This window comes from Notolepis coatsorum, assembly GCF_963971535.1.
Source record: "Notolepis coatsorum genome assembly, chromosome: 19".
Lineage (NCBI taxonomy): Eukaryota > Metazoa > Chordata > Actinopteri > Aulopiformes > Paralepididae > Notolepis > Notolepis coatsorum.
Genome location: NC_140183.1, coordinates 29,783,012 through 29,803,812, shown reverse-complemented (window position 1 = coordinate 29,803,812; position 20,801 = coordinate 29,783,012). Strand labels below are relative to the sequence as shown.

Below are 20,801 nucleotides of genomic sequence, written 5' to 3'. Positions count from 1 at the left end.
TGTATAGCAGTGTACATAAAGACCCAGTGCCTCATCCTTAGCTAACAGTGTATTGCACTATCACAGGACCTAGCATGTCTTACCATGCTCTGTAAAAATGTACATATACCGATATGCCCTACTTTGATTACTTGTATTATTGCACAATGTCGTTCTATTGGATTCTTATTATATTATTATTATTGTATTATGCACAATCGTTGTGGGCAAGACCCCCCGCATTTCACTGTATACTTGTATGCCGTGACAAATAAAACTCTTGACTTGACTTGAATGTATCCATGCCTGTAGGCAGCTATGCTGAAAAAACGACCAGCCAGAGATTTTTTACCAGCCAAAGATTATAAATAGCTTTTTAGTATATCCATGAATTATTATATTGTGTGTTATCTCTCCACTCCACACTATGGTAGTGCTTGTGCCAGCACAGGAGATGCGATTACAATGTTTTTATATATGTATATATATATATATAAAGGCTATATAGGCTTCCTTTTGAATAAAATAGGCTCAGGAATCAGGATTGTTAAATATTTTTGTTAATGAAGTGAATTATATATATATAAACGCTATATAGGCTTCCTTTTGAATAAAATAGGCTCAGGAATCAGGATTGTTAAATATTTTTGCTAATGAAGTGAAATATTTATTATCATCAAATATCCAGTTCGTTTTTATAGTGTAACGCTACTTCAAATCATTGAACATACAGAGAGAGAGGGAGAGAGAGATGGGCTGTAGTGCTTACTACCATAGTAGAGTATATATATTAGTACACTGTACATAACTACTGTACATATATCAGTTTAGCATATATTACCAGTAGCTTGTTTTATATATCACATTTAATCACTTGTACATTGTATATTGTTAATGCACTTTACTGTTACATTTGCACTCTTACTTGTACTGTACTTTTGCTGTGCAATGACAATACATTTGAATCTAATGTAATCTAATCATCCCCCTCTCTTCTCTCTCCTCTCCTCTCTCCTCTCTCCTCTCCATCTCTCCTCTCTCCAGAGTCCTTCCCGAGCTGTGTGTTGGAGGTCTCCCAGCAGGAAGTGCAGGAGTATTACTCCCCCAAGGACTTCCAGGTCGGGGAGACTATAAAACTGCTGGGCCGGTGCTTATTTCTGTACGACTGTGACGCCTTCACCAAGACCTACTACAAGAAGAACCACCCGGCTGTGGAGATGAAGCCTGTGGTGGAGCCCAAGAAGACCAGCGTGCTGCTGCAGGACAGGAAGAGGGTGAGAAAAACACACGCATAGTCTGGCAAGGTTTTCACCCGATAGACTATATCAGAATGTTAACAACTTTTGGAGACTTATGTGGTCGCTGGAGACATATTGCTAGCTTGTGGGTCGCTTTGAAAAGAAACAAGGCATGGGTGACCACGTTTCAAACCCCCAAACAAGGACCCTTAACACTTTCCGTGCCAGCCTCTGTGTCCTATTTACCCCGTTGAATGCCACTGCTCTATTCAATGACAGAGCACTCGCATTTGTGAACGCATAAACTATATCTTAAATTATGGCTATGTGTCTAATACGACCGTCGCTTATCAATGACTTGTTTGCAGTCAACATTGTCGAAACGGATTGTTTTTTAATCAGTTCATTTCCGTTTATACCGTTTTTTGAAACTTTCAGAAAAAAAAATTATTCTGCAGGAATCGCACTTTACTGTAATACACAAACACGTTGTCATTTTTCGGCCTATTTATGAATCGTTTTAAAATAAACGCTAGATTATCCGATAGTATATGTTTACTTATGCACGCTATAGAAGCGGGCTGAAAAATCGATTCTCTTATTTCCTGATCACACACTCACAGCCATAGGCGGAGTTTGAACTTGACGCCAGGGGGTGCGACTGCTTGGCGAACTATACCCGCGCGCACGCGCAGCGAGCGCGCGCGATTTTTTTTGACCTTTATTTTATTATTTTAGCGTTTTTACAATGCCCTAACCCCTAATTTTTTATTTTATTTAGGTAGTACAGCAGCACACACACACACACTCACACACACAGCACTACGGGGGATCATTTTTAACTGACTTAGGCTCTAATTATTATTATTCATAGAGACTCTCGAGCAATAATAATTATTACAGCCTCCATTTTTCGTGGACGAAAAATATACCAGGCTATAGATATCAATTTTCCCGAAATAACGCTACCTGCCTCGACAAAATTCGTGCATTGGTTATCCAGATACATTAATTATCATCTCAGAATAAGTGGCTTTGTATCGCGCTGCTGCTGCTGGCCGCGCGTTGCCGTTAACGCTTTCACTGCCACACTACAGAAGGTTCGCCTTATAATGTGACATGATTACTACTATAAAATGAATGTATTGTAAAACAAAACATAATAGAATTCAGATTTGTTTCTCACAATTATTATAATTTTATTAAAATAAAAATAATCTTGATTTAAAAAAAAAAAAAAAAAAAAAAAAAAAAAAGGCAATTTCACCCCCGGCCACCAGGGGGTGCAATGCACCCCCTGAACCCCCATAAACTCCGCCCATGCTCACAGCCACACATATGGGACACGTTGATATATAGGTGAAAACAGCTCTGATTATCCCAATACTGGTAAAATAGATTCCTTACCTCAGATCAGATGTTCTCCAAAAAGATTATTCCAATTCCTGATCGCCATTCCAAATATCGATCGCGTTTATTGATCCAACGCTGGGTACTGGAAACATATATTCCACGCTGATGGTGGGCAATGACTCGGATCATCTCCGGTTACTTGCCTGACAAGTAAAATGTGGAATCCGGACAATTTTTTTCCCATGCGTTTCATTCAGTCTAATCCAATGGGGTGCAGTACCATCCGGAGAGACGATAGGGGGCGGTATTTTCCCAATTCGAGCTCAGAGAGAGTGCCAGTGGTAACGTGAGGCTAGATTGATGAAATATGAAATCGCTAATAAAAAAAATAACGATAAAAAAAAACGGCATATCTTGTTTCTGGCACTCAACGGTTGGCATGAAATAACGAATTATGCCGTGGCTGGCACTCAAAGTATTAAGTGTACCGCACATTCATGCACATGTATATGCACTTATATATCAACTGGCCTCGCGTCTCGCTCTGCCTTCTGAGATAACCCATTATCTCCAGCACCTAGTGTGCTCCGGGGAACAAAATAAATGCACCCACTTGCACGTGACCACGCCACTCCCATGCGTCCCCTATATCACGCCGGAAGTGGTCACGCTTCACCCTTCCTTATTCGTTTCCAACGCGGAAGCAGCTCAGATGCACTTCTGAACTGGAGATTGTTTGGTGGAGAAAAATTACGCAATGTTGGGCTTCGCCAGAAGTGCGCCAGCCCCCGGATCCTTCTCGGCACGTCCACAGCACGGCGGTCCTATCCTGTGTTTTTTCCTCGTCGCTTGACAGTGGACCGATGGACTTTGCGTGATGTTTAGCAGTCGAGCTATGTCGCGCCCAGGTAGGGCCTGCGCTAGCAGGCATTGGTACTGGCATGGGGAATACTGCTTGTTGTCTCGTGAGACGCCCGAGTGATGTATTGGCGCAGGGGGCGGGATATTTGGATAAACGTGGTCATCATGACTCACTTTTGAGATGTTTTTCCAAGTATCCTAGTGCGCAGTTAATGCTAATGCTACAATGTTGGGGCGCCGTTCCCATGTACCCCGCCGGGGCTGTCTTTACTCTTCCCTCCTCTTAATAGAGTTTTTCGTTCATTCATTCATTTGTCCCGTCACAGGTGCACACTGCAGGGGAGGTTGTTGCATGCCTACTAGTGGAGCAGTGCTTCACTAGTAATAGACTTTGGTCAGCAGCCGCCACTGGTGTTCCGTGCTTAGTGGTGCAGGTGGCATCGGTCCTTTGCCCTGACATGGTGGAACGGTATCCCGCCCGGCCGAGGCCAAGAGGCGAGTCGGCCCGGCAGGTGGCTGGTGGGCTGTTGAAGCTTATACTGCCGCGGTACAGAATTTAGCAGCAACTAACAACATTGCTCAATTGGCTGCTTTTCTGTCAAACATTTTGTCGGTGGTGGGGCCTTAGGGCTAGCCGACGTCAACCATCGCGCAAGTTTTTGAGGTTATTCAGTTTTTGACCCAGCTGCAAGCTATAACCGCAGTGAGGGCTAAGATGCTGTCAACGGTTGTTCACAGGCATCTTGGTTGGAGCAATCTCCCCTTGAGGAGGGGAGGGGTCTCCTCAGGGCTCCCCTCTCCGTGGGTGGACCTTGGTCTGTCCACGGAGGCGTGGGTGGTATTTGACCTGGGCTCCACGCCTCCCCACACCCCACACCGCGCAGCTGCCCGGTCTGCACTACATTCCAATGTGTTGGAATTGAAGGCAGTCCATCTGGTCCTCAAACGGCTAGGCCACCTTGTGGTGGGCAAGCATGTTTTGATCATGACGGACAGCACGCGGAACTCTTTTCTGCCTCCTGTTCTGGGGCAGCCTCTAGGCTTGGCTGCTGAAAGGGTGAATCTGGTGGGGATGCGTCTTGACTCTTCTGTGGTTAACGCCATCCGGAACGCGTGCGCCCCGTCCACTACCGCGGCTTACGCTGGGAAGTGGCGTATGGTCGAGAGTGGGGGGCAGAACATTGTTCAGCCACCCTCTCGTGGGACGTTCTTGCTTGGCGCACGGCATCTCAAGCCTGTGGAACGTTCTCTATCTCCGAGTCGGGACCTCCAACTGTTCTGGAAAGGCTGTTGGGGGCCCCGTTTGAGCCTCTTGAACAGGCGCCGTTGGATCGTCTGTCTTACGACCACGTTCCTTTTTTGGGCCAGCACCTCCGCTAAATGCGTGGGTGAGCCATGTGCTCTCTCGGTGCGGCCTGAGTGCCTGTCTGTTTGGGCCGATAGTGGGGCGACTATGAGGCCTAATCCGGTCTTCGTGCCAGAGAATATCCGGAGCTCTTTTCGCTCCAGGGATATTGTGATTCAGGCGTTTCATCCTCCTCACGCTAGTGGGTTGGAGTCGAGCCTTCACCTGTCGTGTCCTGTCCGTACACTGGGGGTTTACCTTAGTCGCACCCAGGGTCTCAGGCCTTCCGATCAACCGTTGTTTGTTACGGTGGCCCTCGCGCGGGTGGGGCGCTGTCCAAGCAGTGCCTGTCCCATTGGTTGTGCGAGGGCATTGCCCTTTGCTACACGTTGGCTGGACAGGTTCCCCCCGGGGGCGTCAGGGCGCACTTCACTCGTGGTGTGGCAGCCTCTGCTGCCCTGTTAGGGGGGGGCCTCTGTGGAGGACATCTGTGCTGCGGCCTCCTGGTCCTCCCGAGTCCTTTCGTTAGGTTTTACCTCATGGATATGACTGGGGGTTCTGTCTCCCAGGCGGTCCTGAGGTCCGGGACCTCTCCTGCATCCCGCCATCAGGTGTGCTAGCAGGGGTGTGTGGGTGTGGACCGCGGGGTGCTGTGTCACACGTGGTCCCGCGTGCGCTGTGCGTTCAGGGGTGCCTGGTTGCCCCTTCGTTAGGACGGGCGGGTGGACGGGACTCCCCTCCTCCCTGGCTGGGGCTTACGGGCCCTCAGGGGGTGCATTTGTCGGGCCACGCGTCCGCTCTGCCCTCTATCTCAGAAGGCAGAGCGAGATGCAAGGCCAGTTGATATATAACGTAAGGTTATCCTATAACCCTAGTTATATGATACTGGCTGAGTGTCTCGCTCTTAGCGCCCTGAGGTCCCTTGGATGTTTTCCGCTTATGGAAATTGAACTGGGAAGGGTGAGGCGGTGAGGCGGTGAGGCGGTGAGTGGGTGCATTTGTTTTGTTCCCCGGATCACACTAGGTGCTGGAGATAATGGGTTATCTCAGAAGGCAGAGCGAGACGCTCAGCCAGTATCATATAACTAGGGTTATAGGATAACCTTACATTATGCACTTACCATCTGCATTTTCATCAGGATGGGGGACAATTATTTCAATGCTTAACACACGAGCACACCTTTCAACACCATGGACAGTGCCTCAGCAGACAGAAAAAGGACATTTTGTCTCCCAAAACCCAACAAACATAGTTTATGGCATGACAGCTAACGTTAGCAGACTGTCTGTTGAAAACCGGGACATTTTAATGTTTTACAGATATTTGTCGGGATTTGACAGAAAGCTTGAAACCAGGACAGTCCCGGACAAACCGGGATGTCAGGTCACCCTAAACAAGACCGATAGTCTTAACAATGGGGGCAGGCAATCAATGTAACAATGAAGCAGCTAACATTAGATAAGCTGCCATATCCCTTTGACATCCAAACAGAAATAGATTTTTTTAGCAAAGCGCTAATCACGACTAGCATAGCTAACATCAGTTAATGTTTGCTACTCAGTATTTCGGTTAGCTGTCATGATGTAATCTGAGTGCCGTCCTGATGATTCCCTGTATTCTATGGTTTGTGAAAGCCTTTCTAGACATGTAGCATAAATATTAGTAGTAAACATTCACTGATGTTAGCAACGCTAACCTCAATTAGCGCAAGGTTAATGTTTATCTACTTCTATTTTCAAAGAGGTTATGTGTGTTAGATAAGATAAGAAAAGAAAGATCTTTATTTATCCCCATGGGGAAATGTGGGTGTCAAAGCAGCAACAGGGGAGAGAGAGGGGGCCTACAAGCAGGATAATATAAATAGAAATATAGTAAGAAAAATAAAAAAAATTATAAAAATAAAGGTCTAAACTGAACTTAATCTCTGGATAGGGTGACATGTATACTCTATCAATATTATCACTATGTATGTATGCATAGCCCACCTTGATATAATATAGAGTTACAGACTATCAATAATATCACTATGTATTAATATGTACAGTGTACCCTGATATACAGACTCTATCAATAATATAACTATGCGCGTATGTACAGCCCACCCTGATATAATATACAGACTCTATCCTAAGTCAACCCCACGTACCAATATATATAACCTTGTATTCATTGTTGTTTCTTAATTGTGCACTGTTGAGTCTGAGCTTGAAACACAAGAATGTTATGGCCTGCAATGCCCCTGTATTGTTGTGTATTTGACAATAAAGAACTTGAACCTACCCTGTACAAATATACAATACTCCATACTAAGTCTACCATTACTACCATACTACCGTTCACTAATGGTCCATAATAAGAACCATTAGTGAATGGTAGCTAGTATGTTTCTTACATACAAAACCATTGTCGAGCACATCTCTATCCCATTTGTGTTTATGAATGGAACGAATTCTTGTCATGGTTTGATAGGCAGCTCAGAGCTGGCTAGCTGGCTGTCTGGCTGGGCTATAGCTGTTTCAGCACGTGCCATCAGCTCTAATTGGTCTAATTTTCAGCATGTGATGTCAGTGAAATCATAAATTATGATTGGTCTACTCAGGGGCGGACCTTCCTACAGGCGATATAGGCGGTCGCCTAGAGCGCCACCCAGAGGGGGGCGCCAAAAAAAAAAAAAACTAAAAAAAATATTTTATTTTTTATTTTATTTTTAAAAAAATGTATTTAATTATTTTTTTCTCTTTGCAGTTTTGGCGCCCCCCTCTATATCTGCAACCATTATTTTTACATAAAAAAAATTCTAACATAAGGGGAAATGAGCCAAAAATCTAAAACAGTCGGTCGGTCTGAGCCTCAGCTTTAGGTGTTCACAGTCAGAACATGCTAGAGCGCTGTGCATTGATGGGTATCGGTCAAGTGTTTATAGAATTGAGCGTTGAGGAAAGAAAGACTAACGTTAGAGAACTACGAAGAGGCAAAAGCCATAAAAAAAATGGTGGTGAATCTCGCCTAGGGTGCCAAATGTGCTAGGTCCGCCCCTGGGTCTACTTCTGTGGGGACAGACAGAAATACCGATGGACAGACAAACACTGTTCTAGACAGCTTCAGGGCCTTTCTGGGCTGTGCCGTGAAAAATCTGCTACAGCTAGCTGATGGCTTCAATGGTAGCACTGGACCATGTTGGCTAAACCTAAAGCAGCGTTATCACTTGACCAACATTAGCTGTAAGTTGTAACATTGTTATGTATCAAAGTAATCAAGACATCAACAGCTAAGCAATAGCAAACAATTGGATTTCTCTGGCGATTACAAATGTTAATATCTATTTTGACCGTTTTGAATTTGATAAATTGTTATGCTTTTTGATACAATAAAAAAATTGTAATTGGGATGTGACTTGCACCAATGTACTAATAAAATAAAAATGTGCAGTGCTTGTCACTTACCCTCCTCTCCTCTCCTTTCCGCTCCTCTCTGTGTGACCCAACCTGACAGGTGGTTCCTCCCTACAATGGCTTTGGTTCACTGGAGGACTCTCTGCAGAACTGTCTGTGCCTTGTGCCTAAGCCCTGCAAGAAGGAAAAGATGAAGCTGAAGAATGATGGCCAAGTACTGCGCTACACCGCCAGGCTGGTGAGACACTTTGGGAGAGCGCAGATACCAATTCTGAGTCATAAACCTTTAAAGGGAAATTCCACCACAAAGCAATATTAAACTAATTTAACAGATTGGGGCATATTAGGGTGTAACGGTACACAAAAACCACGGTTCGGTACGTGCCTCGGTTTTGAACTCACGGTTCAGTACGGGTTTTCGGTACAGTGGGGGAAAGTTTGGCTTTCCATGTTCCACTCAGGGGTGATGTAGTGTGCATTAACTAATTGTACTTGTAGGGCTCTCAACGAATATTCTATATTGAAATGAAATAATCGAGTTTTGAATTAAATTCTGCACGCAAAAAAAAGTTCTGCATGTGCATTTGTTAGTGGTTAACGTACCGTTGTATTCGAATAGAATAGAAATAGAATAGAAATACTTTTATTATCCCATGGGAAATTTGACACTGCAAATCGCTCAACATTTAAACATTTAGACAGGACAGGTCACGAATTAGAATAATAACACAAATCAAATCAAGTTGCCTAGGATAAGAGTAGAGTAAAATAGAATAAAATGGAATAAAATATACAGTAAATAAATACAGTACAAATATACTGAGCATGGGGGAAGGGGGGGGGTACAGGTAGTAAAAACAACACAAGCAGTGTAAACAAATTGGTCAATATAATTAACTATCTAACTAACTGAAATATATATTCACAGTATTCACAGTGTCACATAAGGTGCAGTATGCATCAGGTAGTGTATTGTCCTCCTTGGGTTCCTATTAGTCCTAGGTCAATGTCTGGCAGCAGTCGCTGCCCCCTGTTGTGGAGCCTGGAGGCCGCTAGTCGCCACTATGGAGCTGCCTCTCTGTGCTCAGTGATGCAGTGAGGCACAGTGATGCATTGTATAGTCTGATGGCTGTTGGAATGAAGGACTTCCTGTGCCGTTCAGTGCTGCATTTGGGTAGTGTGAGCCTAGCACTGAACATGCTCCTCCTGTCAGCCAAGTCTGTGTATAGTGGGTGGGAGGGGTTTTCCCTGATGGCCTGGAGCTTAGCAAGGCTCCTCCTCTCCGCCACCCTCGCTAGAGAGTCCAGCTCCACCCCAACCACGCTACTGGCCTTCCTGACCAGCTTATCCAGCCTGGTTGTGTCCCCTGCTCTCAGTCCGCTGCCCCAGCAGGTCACAGCGTACAAGAAGGCGCCCGCCACCACCGACTCATAGAACATCCTCAACATCCGTGTACAGACATTGAAGGATCTCAGCCTTCTGAGGAAGTAGAGTCGGCTCTGGCCCTTCTTGTACAGTGCCTCTGTGTGTTTAGACCCGTTCAGTTTGTTGTCGATGTGCACACCAAGATATTTGTACACCTCAACCATGTCCACATCAACTCCCCTGATGGAAACGGGGGTCACAGGTGCACTCCTCCTCCTCCCCAGCTCCACAACCAGTTCCTTGGTCTTCGCCACATTTAGCTGCAGGTGGTTTTTATCGCACCATGTGACGAAGTCCACTACCAGTTCCCGGTATTCCCTCTCGTCACCGTCCTTTATACATTCCACTATCGCAGAGTCATCAGAAAACTTCTGAAGGTGGCAGGACTCTGACCGATAGTGGAAGTCGTTGTGTAGACCAGTGTTTCTCAAAGTGTGTTTCTCAATCAGGTTTGTCTTCTGGGGGGCGGTCCGCCCCCTGTCTTCCTCCTCGTGTGGGCTCCTACAGCAACCGAGGGGGGCCATGGCCCCCTCCTTTGGGCTGTGGTCTTCTCAGTCCAGGGGATCTGTGGCTTCTTGATGAGTAACACTAAAACCTTTTCTAAATTTGTACCTTTAATGTAATGAGTTACATATATATTCAGCATTAACCCAAAGTGGAGTTGTCTATATTTTACTACCAAATTGCATAATCAGGTGACATTCTAAATGACATTTAAATCCTTTTATCTAATAAGTCAGTTTAATTAATATGATCTTGTTTGTGCTGGTCTGCCCTCATTCAGACCAGCTGTCCTCTTGGCCCCCAGTGGGGTGTAATCACCTACATTTACATACAGTCCTCAGTCACACAGTTAACCAGTTGTCCAAGTGGGGGTTGCAATGACTGTTCCTCATTTAGCACTGACAACTGAAACTCAGTTTGTTCCAAACGGCACACCAGGCTTGTTGCATATATTTCTATTTACAGACATATGGATTATGAAATACACAGTCAATGTTACCACACAGACAACATTGAGACAAAGCTTCCTGACACATCTCCATCCAAACTCTTGGAAGAACTCATTGAAATCTCATCTGATACCACCTGGAGAGCTAGTTTCAGAGTGTGGTGCTGAGTACCAAGTATCTCATGATGCAGCAGTTAAGGTGTTGATACCATTCAGCACCACATATCTGTGTGAAGCTGGCTTTTCATCCATGACAGCTCTGAAAACAAAATATAGGGCCAAGTTGAGCCTTGAGGATATGCGTGTTGCCTTGTCAAAGACTGACAGCAATAAAGACTGTTTGCTTATTTCCTATGTTCGCTTTGTAAATTCCCAGTCACTGAGTGAAGATCTGCTGTTTTGCAAATATGTCAAAAACAGAGCGACAGCTGATGAGCTCTTCAAAATTATTGACAGTTACCTGACAGAACATGGACTGAAATGGGAGAACTGTGTGGGCTTTTGCTCTGACGGTGCGCAGGCCATGGCAGGGAAAAGTAGGGGGCTACAGGCGCTCATCAAGGGGGTCTCGCCAAACGCGCAATGGATGCACTGTAAATTCACAGAGAGGCGCCAGCGTCAAGACAGCTTAGCCCTTAGCTGAATGAGGTTTTGACAGAAGTTATAAACGTGGTAAATTTCATCAAAACCCGACCCCTGAAAGCGTGCCTGTTCTCTGCGCTGTGTGAGGAGATGGGAGCTGACCATTCTGCAGTGCTGTTTCACAGCGAGGCAAGGTGGCTCTCGCGAGGGAAGGTGTTGTCAATTTGAAAGGTCACGATATTGGTGTTATTTCAATACATTTAAACATGGCCCATTTCATGACTATTTTGTTGGGGCGAGGGGGGGGGGGGGGGGGCCCAAAATATTTTGGTCCGCCGAAGGGGGGCCTGACAGAAAAAGTTTGAGAAGCACTGGTGTAGACAGTGAAGAGGAAGGGAGAGAGGACTGTCCCCTGCGGGGCCCCGGTGTTGCTGACCAGTCTGTCTGACACACAGCTCCGTAGGCGCACGTACTGTGGTCTGCCCGTCAGATAGTCCACAACCCAGGACACCAGGAGGGCCTCTACCTGCATCGCCTCCAACTTCTCACCCAGCAGCCCAGGCCTTATGGTATCAAAAGCACTGGAGAAGTCAAAGAACATGACTCTCACAGTGCTCCCCGGCTTGTCTAGGTGAGTGTAGGCTCGGTTCAGCAGGTAGATGACAGCATCCTCTACCCCCAGTCGGGGCTAGGTGGGGTTTGGTCACCAGGCGGAGTTGCTCCAGGACTAACCTCTCCATGGTCTTCATTATGTGAGAGGTTAGAGCCACCGGCCTGTAGTCCTTGGACGTGCTGGGACACGGGCACTTAGGGACAGGGACCACACAGGAGGTTTTCCACAGTGTCGGGACTCTCTGCAGCCTCAGGCTCATATTGAATATGAGCTGGAGCACATCACACAGCTGAGAAGCACAGGTTTTGAGTACCTTTGGGCTCACCTCATCAGGACCTGCAGCCTTGCCTGCGTGTAACTTGCTCAGCTGTGTACTCACCTGGTCTGCAGAGAGCCATACTGTGGGGGTCTCAGGTGTTGGGGGGAGGAGCGGGTCTTCAAGCTGCGGGGGGCAGACAGGCTGCACCAGAGATGAGGGGGCGTGGGCAGTTGGGGGGTACACACGTTTGGTACACAGCCGTACTGAACCTTAGGTCCAGTACTGAAACGGTTCGGTACGGATACGTGTACCTTTACACCCCTAGGCATAATAACTGATTAATTATGTGCCTGTGCAGAAATATTGGCAGAGTTTTGTAGAGCTACAGTATGTGTTGTAGCTCTACCCTCATTCAAATTCGAATAACTACAATGGGAGGGTAATATGAATTTCCTGATACATCGATCTTCTCTCTCGATCAGCTTCCTACCCTCTCTCACCAGGTTACTTGAGTAACCAGAAGTAAATTCTCACCCCCTCCTCTGTTTATAGAAGTGGCAACCTTTGATTGGTGTTGTCTGACGCTCACCCCTTTTTCTCATCAGTGTAGCACTTTGTAAAGCAGGAAGCTGGAGCTTGTGCAGTAGTTTATAGGCTATATCTCTGGCCTGACAATATGCACAGAGCTGGCTTGTGGGCTAATTTTACTCTGTAGTAAAGCAACCTTTCTATAAATACAAGAGAGACAAAGTTTGAATTCCCCTTTTAAGTATCTTTGATACAAGGTATCGATCTGATCCATTAGTTTTACTGATATAGACATAGCCCATTAGTTAGGGTGGCAGGGTGGCCTAGGGTGGCCTAGAGGTAGAGAGGCCACCTAGTAAACGAAAGTTCAGTGTTTCGATCCCCGGTACCAATAGGAGGATATGTTTCAGTTGCTAGCATGATGCCAGGTATTACATCTACAGTGACCACCATCTCCGCCATTGAGCAATGCACTGAACCCAAAAACTGCTCCAGAGGCCCTGCACTGCAGGCAACGCTGACCCCTGACCTCTGAAGAAATGCTAATGTGTAGGGGACTTTGGGATATATAAGGGATATACAGCAGGGTTTCAGTTATCCAGTAATCCAGTTTTTTTTTTTAAATAAATCTGTTCGAAATATTTAAATCTCTCCGGTCATAATTTCCTGTGAAAATAGTTCCCTCTTATATTTATTTGGTTACCAAGTAATGTACGTCCACTAAAAGTGGTAGTTCTTGCCACTGAAACAGAAATATAGCGTAAACAGAAGCCATCTTCGGAAATCCCTTGAGGCATGTGTGTGTGTTTACCTTGCATGCAGCTGGATGCGTGTGTGTGAACCAGGAAAACAAACGAGGACTGAGTAAGTGTTGGAATACAGCTAACAGTTACCATAGCGTTATCTAAAAGATAAAAACAGTAGTTTGTACATTTCCAAATTGTGTCAACAACATGTTGCCTACTTTGTGTAATGTTCATAAACTATTGATACGGACTGACACACTTAAGTTGTGGCTAGCTGTTGTGCTACATGGACCCAAATACTCAAGTCATCCTGGCTGCACCAAAACACCTTTTTCCCAAGAAATCTGCCGTTGATTGGAAAGAGAGAGAGCTGTTGCAGTGCAAACAGAGTGGAGGTAATGTGACATTAATTATTACAAATGGTAACTGACTTTTTTGATTGACTATAAGTTCTAAACATCGGGTATAAAGGAGGGGCAGGGCCGTTGTCATGTAGAGGTCACACATTCGAACTGCTCCCCTAACTTTTACAAACTAACATTTTTAATGCCCTCACTAGTCTTTTTTTTCTCTTTTAATTGATGATTTCGACAGTATAATATTTTTGTGACAAACATGGCAAGCAAACAGACAGATAAGCGTGGTGCTGCGTCCGCGGTGGCCGACAAGGTACACCCTCGGCCGCCAAACAAGCCAGAGACCACTCTGAGTGGTCCTAGCCTATAGCTGCTATCAAGTTATTCCTCACAGAGCTCTTCGAGAAGCACTTTGGGACTTACCGCCTAGCAGTAACAGCTGAGATAGGAGCGGCCATTCAACCCTTGGATGGGAAGGTGGAGGTGCTCCACACGGAAACCATGGGCAACGCCGGAGAGATTGTCTCACTCACGGGAGAGGCTAGCCAGCAGGACCAAATTTTACAACACGTCCAGCAGAACCTAGCTACCAAGCTAGCCGAGCTAGCCAAGATTCAAGCTAGGCTCGCCGGGGTTTGGTCTTGCGAAAGACGGAATAACATGGGAATTGCCGGTATACCAGAGGACACTGAAGGAACCCATCCATCAAGAACTGTTGGCTGGCCCTCCGGAACATGACAAGCCCACTGCACTATATGACTAAACCACCACAAAAAGGACAGAAGCCGAGAGCTATAAGGTGCGGGGGGACCCAGAGGCTACCGAGGATGTTTTAACAACATGGTTGTCGAACATGTCTGGGACTTTCATTGTGGCAATGCTAAGCTATGTAACAAGCTCATGTTGAGTGGTCCCAAGACAACTATATTTCAATTACGAAGGCTCATAGTTGATGGATAACAGACACTTCATTGAGGTTAAGCTAAGTCAACTGAGTTCCTTCATGTTATGACCATCAGACTCTTCAATTAAACTAGGTGAGCCACGTGCGTGTGCTAGTAAACTATTGCATTAAGCTAGTCTTCATGTTATGACCATCAAACTGTTCAATCAAGCTAGGTGAACCACGTGCGTGTGCTAGCAAACTGTATTGCATTAAGCTAGCCTGGCTATGTTAGTCCCAGGTTCATCTTTTAAGCTAGCGGGTTATAGCCTGGCGATTTTGATATGCAGGCTACAAGCCAACTATATTTAAATTACAATGGTTCATAGTTGAAGGATAACAGACACTATATTGAAGCCAAACTAAGTCAACTGAGTTCCTCCATTTGTGACCACTTGGACTGTTAAATTGAGCTAGGACTAGGTCAGGGGTCAGCAACCTTTACTATCAAAAGATAAAAAGTAGTCCACTTTGGAAAAAAACGACCATGTGTAGACCTACTTTGAAATAAAACACAGAAGAGGAGAAAAAACACTGGCATCTGTATCCTACTTTGAAATAAAACCCTGAACTATGCAGCTCTATTTGAGTCTTTCCCTTATTTGTGGAACATTTATAAAATAAAAAGTAGTCTACTTTGAAAAAAGACTACCAGTGTAGACCTACTTTTAAATAAAACCCTGAACTATGCAGCTCTATTTGAGTCCTTCCCTTATTTGTGGAAAATCTATCAAATAAATGTTTTATCTTTTGTTGTTCGCAAATTTCTCACCACATATCAGGCATATACTGTAAGCCTGCATCGTTCGTCGTGAAAGCAAATTAATCTGTCCACGCTGAATTAAACCCTCTATTTTCCTCAGACTTTCCTTTTTTTGGATTTATCCATGGTTAGCTTACTGAGGGGTCGGAAACTCAAGATTAGCCACTTGCAGACGGCAGGGAGAGGCGCGGGGTGTGACTTACTGTATATTTTAGTTGATGAAATATTTTTGTTGACTAAATATTTTAGTTGATGAAATATTTTTTCATTTCAGTGTCACAGTATGACATCGATCTCCAAAATAAGAGATAAAAAAAAATATATATATATATCTTTTAATTTTTTTTTACCAGGGAGCCGCAGCTGATTGGCTAAAGAGCCGCATGCGGCTCCGGAGCCGCAGGTTGCCGACCCCTGGACTAGGTGAACCATCTGCATGTGGCCAGGAAACTGTATTAAGCTAGCTGGGCTATGTTTGTCCCAAGCTCGTATTTTAAGCTAGTGGGTTATGTTGGGCTAAACTACAAAGGCTAACATGTTTCAGGTTGGTTAATAGTGGACGGCCCTCGGGTGGATAACAATTAACAATTATTGCTTTGCCAGGCAGTGTCTCGACAGCGCTCCGCTGCAGACATGCAACACGTGACGAACTACCAGGCACGTTGGAACTTTAAATCGGCAGGGGGTGCTGCCTTTCTGAGATTTCCTTTTTTTTCAGAACGCCGTGAGAGGAACATTTTTTGTTAAGAATGGCTTTGAAATAAATTATTTCTATTGACCCTTTAACTGAAAATGACGTGAGACGTGAGGCAAACGAGAACAACGTAATAATTGTTTTATTTTAACTTTTCAAGCCTGGCGAAATAAAAACAAACAAACCTCACTTGAACTTCTGAATACTGTACCTTGAGGGTCCCTGGTCAAGAAAAGGTTGAAAACCCCTGCTTTAGCCTATTGCAGAACAGCATTGGGCTATATACTAAAACCAAAAATCTACTCTGTTTGGGTTATTTTAAGGTGAGACACCACAGGTGAATAGGCAAAAAAAATATTTGAATAGATATCACTATGAAACTTTCCCAGTTTGTTATGTACATAACAACTTAGAAAAGATGTATTGCAAGTTTTCTGAGATCTTATGTTTATATATGCAAAATAGGCATTACCTCATTAAATATGCACTAATTTGCATATCGTTTGGGTATAAATACCAACATTGGATGATGCCAGATTAAAAAAAAACATTTTCATTATGTTGACACATAACACAGTGCACTTTTTACAGAAGGGATTGTGGATATGTCTTTTTATCATCCCATGAATCAGGAAATGCTGACTACAGTCATAAAAAAAATCTATTTTCGCCATGTATTTTGGTCTAAATGTACTATAAATCAGGCTATGAATGATATATCAACAAACCCCTCTGTAAAAAGATGCAAGGTATATATAGGAAGAAATGTGGAAAGTATGGTGTGTGTAGGTGCTATGGAATGGTACATGTCTACCCTTGCGTGTAAGAAAAACGCATAAAAACTCATTTTTGGGAAAACGCCTTCAAAGTTCTGTATTGTAAAATGCCATAAATTTTTTTTAAACACCTATTTACAAACACAATACCTAATCAAACCATTAGTAATTGACAACCTAAACACATGCCTGATAACTGAATAATAATAATGATGTTATTGAACTGAACAGAACTATACACAGTTACAATGAATTGAAAATGGGGGAGCCTGATGTAAACAAGACGAAAGTATTTGAATTGTATGTTTATATATGCAAATGAGGCACTTCCCCATTAAATATGTGCACATTTATGGATGCAATAAGGCAAAATGAAGTAAAATAAACAACTAAATGTGTGTTATTGACGTTTTATTGTCACTAGTTTCATAGAAGACATGTTTAGGAAGCAAAATATAACAAAATCTCAAAATCAACAAAAAAAAGTATTTGCCTATTCACCTGGGGTCAAAAAGCGGATTTTGATTTCTCAAACATTGCTCAGATAAAATCGAACATCAAACTTTAAAAGTTATTTTATTTGAAGAAAGGCTATTGCCATTTGACATGCAGCTATCTGGCTTGCTTGTGCGTATACGCTTATTTGGCAAGAAAAATACTAAGAATCATCTTACCTCGAGGCATTTAATGTGGATCAATCTTAATGCAGACCGAACTTTCATAGCTATTTAACACAGGTGTCCTCTTTTTTAGTCCCAATAGTTGCTCGCTTTGCAGTGTGAATGACGTCCTTGTTTGAACTGACAGCTGTGAAATATTGGCGCTGAATACCTCATAACAATGAATTCACATTCATTCAACGGTGAACCATCAGTCTCATGAACGACCGAAAGTGGACCTTCGCTCAGTCGTACGTGAAATTAATTATTTTGTGGACTCATCGATGTCATCCAAAATGTCATGGTGAACATTCATTACTGCTATGTGGTTGAGTCTCTCTTGTTTTATTGAGTTGCGCAGCCAGGTTTTCAGTCTGCGCAGGGCAGAGAAAGAGCGCTCCGATGGCGCGACAGAGATGGGGAGCGAAAGACACATCTTTATTAGCCTTTCCACTTCCGATAGCATGGATCGTGTTTGTTTCACCTGTCACTCGAAAATCTACTCTGCTGCAATCTTGTCGGTTTTACACGTATGATTGTGTACAGTGTCAGTCAGTGTAATGAATGAATGAAAACTTTATTTAACAGATTGCAGAATGGCTACAATACAATACGGCTCAATACACACAATATTAAAATGTGTTTTGAGCAGGATAAACTTATAATATACAGTATTACAGTTACAGTTATACAGTTACAGTATATAATATACAAATATATAAATACTGTCATATAAAATTAGAAAAATATTTTATAAAAATATTAAAAAAATAATTATATATATATTTTTTTTACTTCTTTGCAATAACTGAAGCTGCCACTAGGGGGGTGCGTGCTGCCGCACCCCCGCACCCCCCCCCCCCCTTCCAACGTGCCTGCGAACTACCATATTAATACATGAGTAGTTTGATTATAGCTTATGGTGTATATGTGGCGCACTCCTGTGCTCTATATGTAGCCTACAGTATTTATTTTTTTTGTACACCTGGGGGTCATGTCTACTTCATGTGCTGTAGAAACGTTCGGTTCACTTTACTGTTTTTTGTTATTTTAAGACAAGTGGGGGTGTTTAATTCATTTACTTCATTACGTTGTGGGATGAGGGGCGTCTACATGAATCTATGATCCCAATAGAAATGTATGTGAGTTTGACTAACTTTAGCAGGTTAGTCAATGGGGTTAAGGGGATATGAACTAGGTTAAGGTCATTGGGGTTAAGGGGATAGGAACTAGGTTAGGACTAAGTAATATACAGATGTAGAGTGAGGGAGGGGAGGGTGGGTTTTGATGTTATTCATGTGTTGACATTACAGTAAATTTGCAGGTCTATATTCATGTGTTTACATTACAGTAAATCTGCAGGTCTATATTCATGTGTTGACATTACAGTAAATATGCAGTTCTATATTCATGTGTTGACATTACAGTAAATCTGCAGGTCTATATTCATGTGTTGACATTACAGTAAATATGCATGTCTATATTAATGTGTTGACATTATAGTAAATCTGCAGGTCTATATTCATGTATTGACATTACAGTAAATATGCAGGTCTATATTCATGTGTTGACATTACAGTAAATATGTGAGAACTGGAGTCTGGAGCACAGCCCAATTGCTGAATACACGAGAAGAGAAAGGAGCGGTTTCAAGGGTGTTTAATGGAAATTGAGCAACACAGGAATTGGGGGGAAATAGAACAGGGTTAATGTTCTGTCCTGTGGCTGCCACGGCAGTGAGCGAGCAAGCGGTCCTGGTGCTTGTCGGGGGAGCTGCTGGGTGGCAGCGGGTGAATAGGTGTTCCTCTTCGGGAACGGTGACGTCCAGACAGGGATGCTGGAGCTGCTGGGTGGCAGCGGGAGAATAGGTGTTCCTCTTCGGGAACAGGTGACGTCCAGACAGGGACGCTGGAGCTGCTGGGTGGCAGCGGGAGAATAGGTGTTCCTCTTCGGGAACAGGTGACGTCCAGACAGGGACGCTGGAGCTGCTGGGTGGCAGCGGGAGAATAGGTGTTCCTCTTCGGGAACAGGTGACGTCCAGACAGGGATGGCGGTCCTTTGGGGCACAGGAGAGAAACGGGTTAGAGTAAGCCAATACACGGAGGGTATCTAGCAGTAGAGCTTGTGGCAGAGACGTCGTACCTGGGCAGTGGTAATTAATACCACGACAGCTTCTGGTCAGCGTCGAGGTGCAGATATAGTCCCCTCATCAGGGGAGGATAGGGTGCAGCTGGGGAGAGTGGGGTGCTTGCCCGTGTGTGAATTAGGGGGATGGAATACAGCCGGGTGAATGAGGGTGAAGGAAGGGGTGACTGAAGAAAGAGAGGATGATGAGGAGTGCGCAGTGGATAGAGAGGGGGATGAAGAGGAGCGTGTGGAGGACGTGAGGGGAAAAGGAGGGGGAGTGAAGTAGGGCGGCCCGTGCTGTGATTATGACAAAATATGCAGTTCTATATTCATGGGTTTACATTACAGTAAATCTGCAGATCTATATTCATGTGTTGACATTACAGTAAATCTGCAGGTTTATATTCATGTGTTTACATTGCAGTATATATATGCATGTGTATGTGAAAAAAAAATGTTATCACACAAAAAAGCATCGGGTATAATATTATTGCAATAAACACCGATAATATTTTACCAGAATTTATCTCATTTGTCTGGAACACTGGAATCTTCACGGACACATGGACTGGCACTAATCGTTTCTAGTGGAAACCCTGATATACAGACTAATTTAAATTGGTTTATGTACATTTACAATAAAATAAATCATCATCTTCTAATAGTGGATTTTCCACCATTTAGAATTGTTTGAAAATCACGTTTTTCTCTTGATTCTCATTAAACCGCATGGTTGGCATCTAGTGACCACCATGTTTAAAAGTTTCAAAAACAGTCGGTAGCCCAAACCATGTGACCAGATTAAGGGCGTCGTCAAAAGGTGTAATTGAAAATTTGGGATCTACCCTGCTGTCAGCCTGAAATCTAGTTTTTGCAAAAGGTCAATCGCCAAAATCGTGTGTCCTCTGCATCTTAAACTTCCCAATGTCCTTCCCGTCCATCTCTTGACGTCTCAGGACTCCCAGAATCCCCAGGACGAGGGACGTCATTTCATCCTCTCCTACCACCTGGCCAACGACACGATCAGCATTTTCGAAAGGCCCACCCTCAACTCTGGGAGAATCAGCGGCAAGTTCCTGCAGATGACAAGCGTCCCTAAGCCAGGCTGCAGATTGGACAACCCTGTGTTCTACTCCCCTGCGGACCTTGCTATCGGAGCCACTGTGGAAGGTATGGTGTCTTTCAGTTCCTGCGTTCCTACTGCTTTGC

At 44.2% G+C, this 20,801-nt stretch overlaps 1 protein-coding gene across 1 annotated transcript in view; it reads left to right on the top strand.

The window, feature by feature from the left end:
* LOC311246438 (EF-hand domain-containing protein 1-like) overlaps positions 1 to 20,801 on the top strand; it is a gene marked incomplete at both ends in the record, with an annotated part of 73,902 nt that overhangs the window by 31,155 nt on the left and 21,946 nt on the right. Inside the window, 3 exons of the mRNA XM_084336593.1 lie at positions 1,024 to 1,253; positions 8,270 to 8,407; positions 20,549 to 20,762. Coding sequence (XP_084192719.1) covers positions 1,024 to 1,253; positions 8,270 to 8,407; positions 20,549 to 20,762 — 582 coding nt within the window. The remainder of the gene's footprint in view (positions 1 to 1,023; positions 1,254 to 8,269; positions 8,408 to 20,548; positions 20,763 to 20,801) is intronic.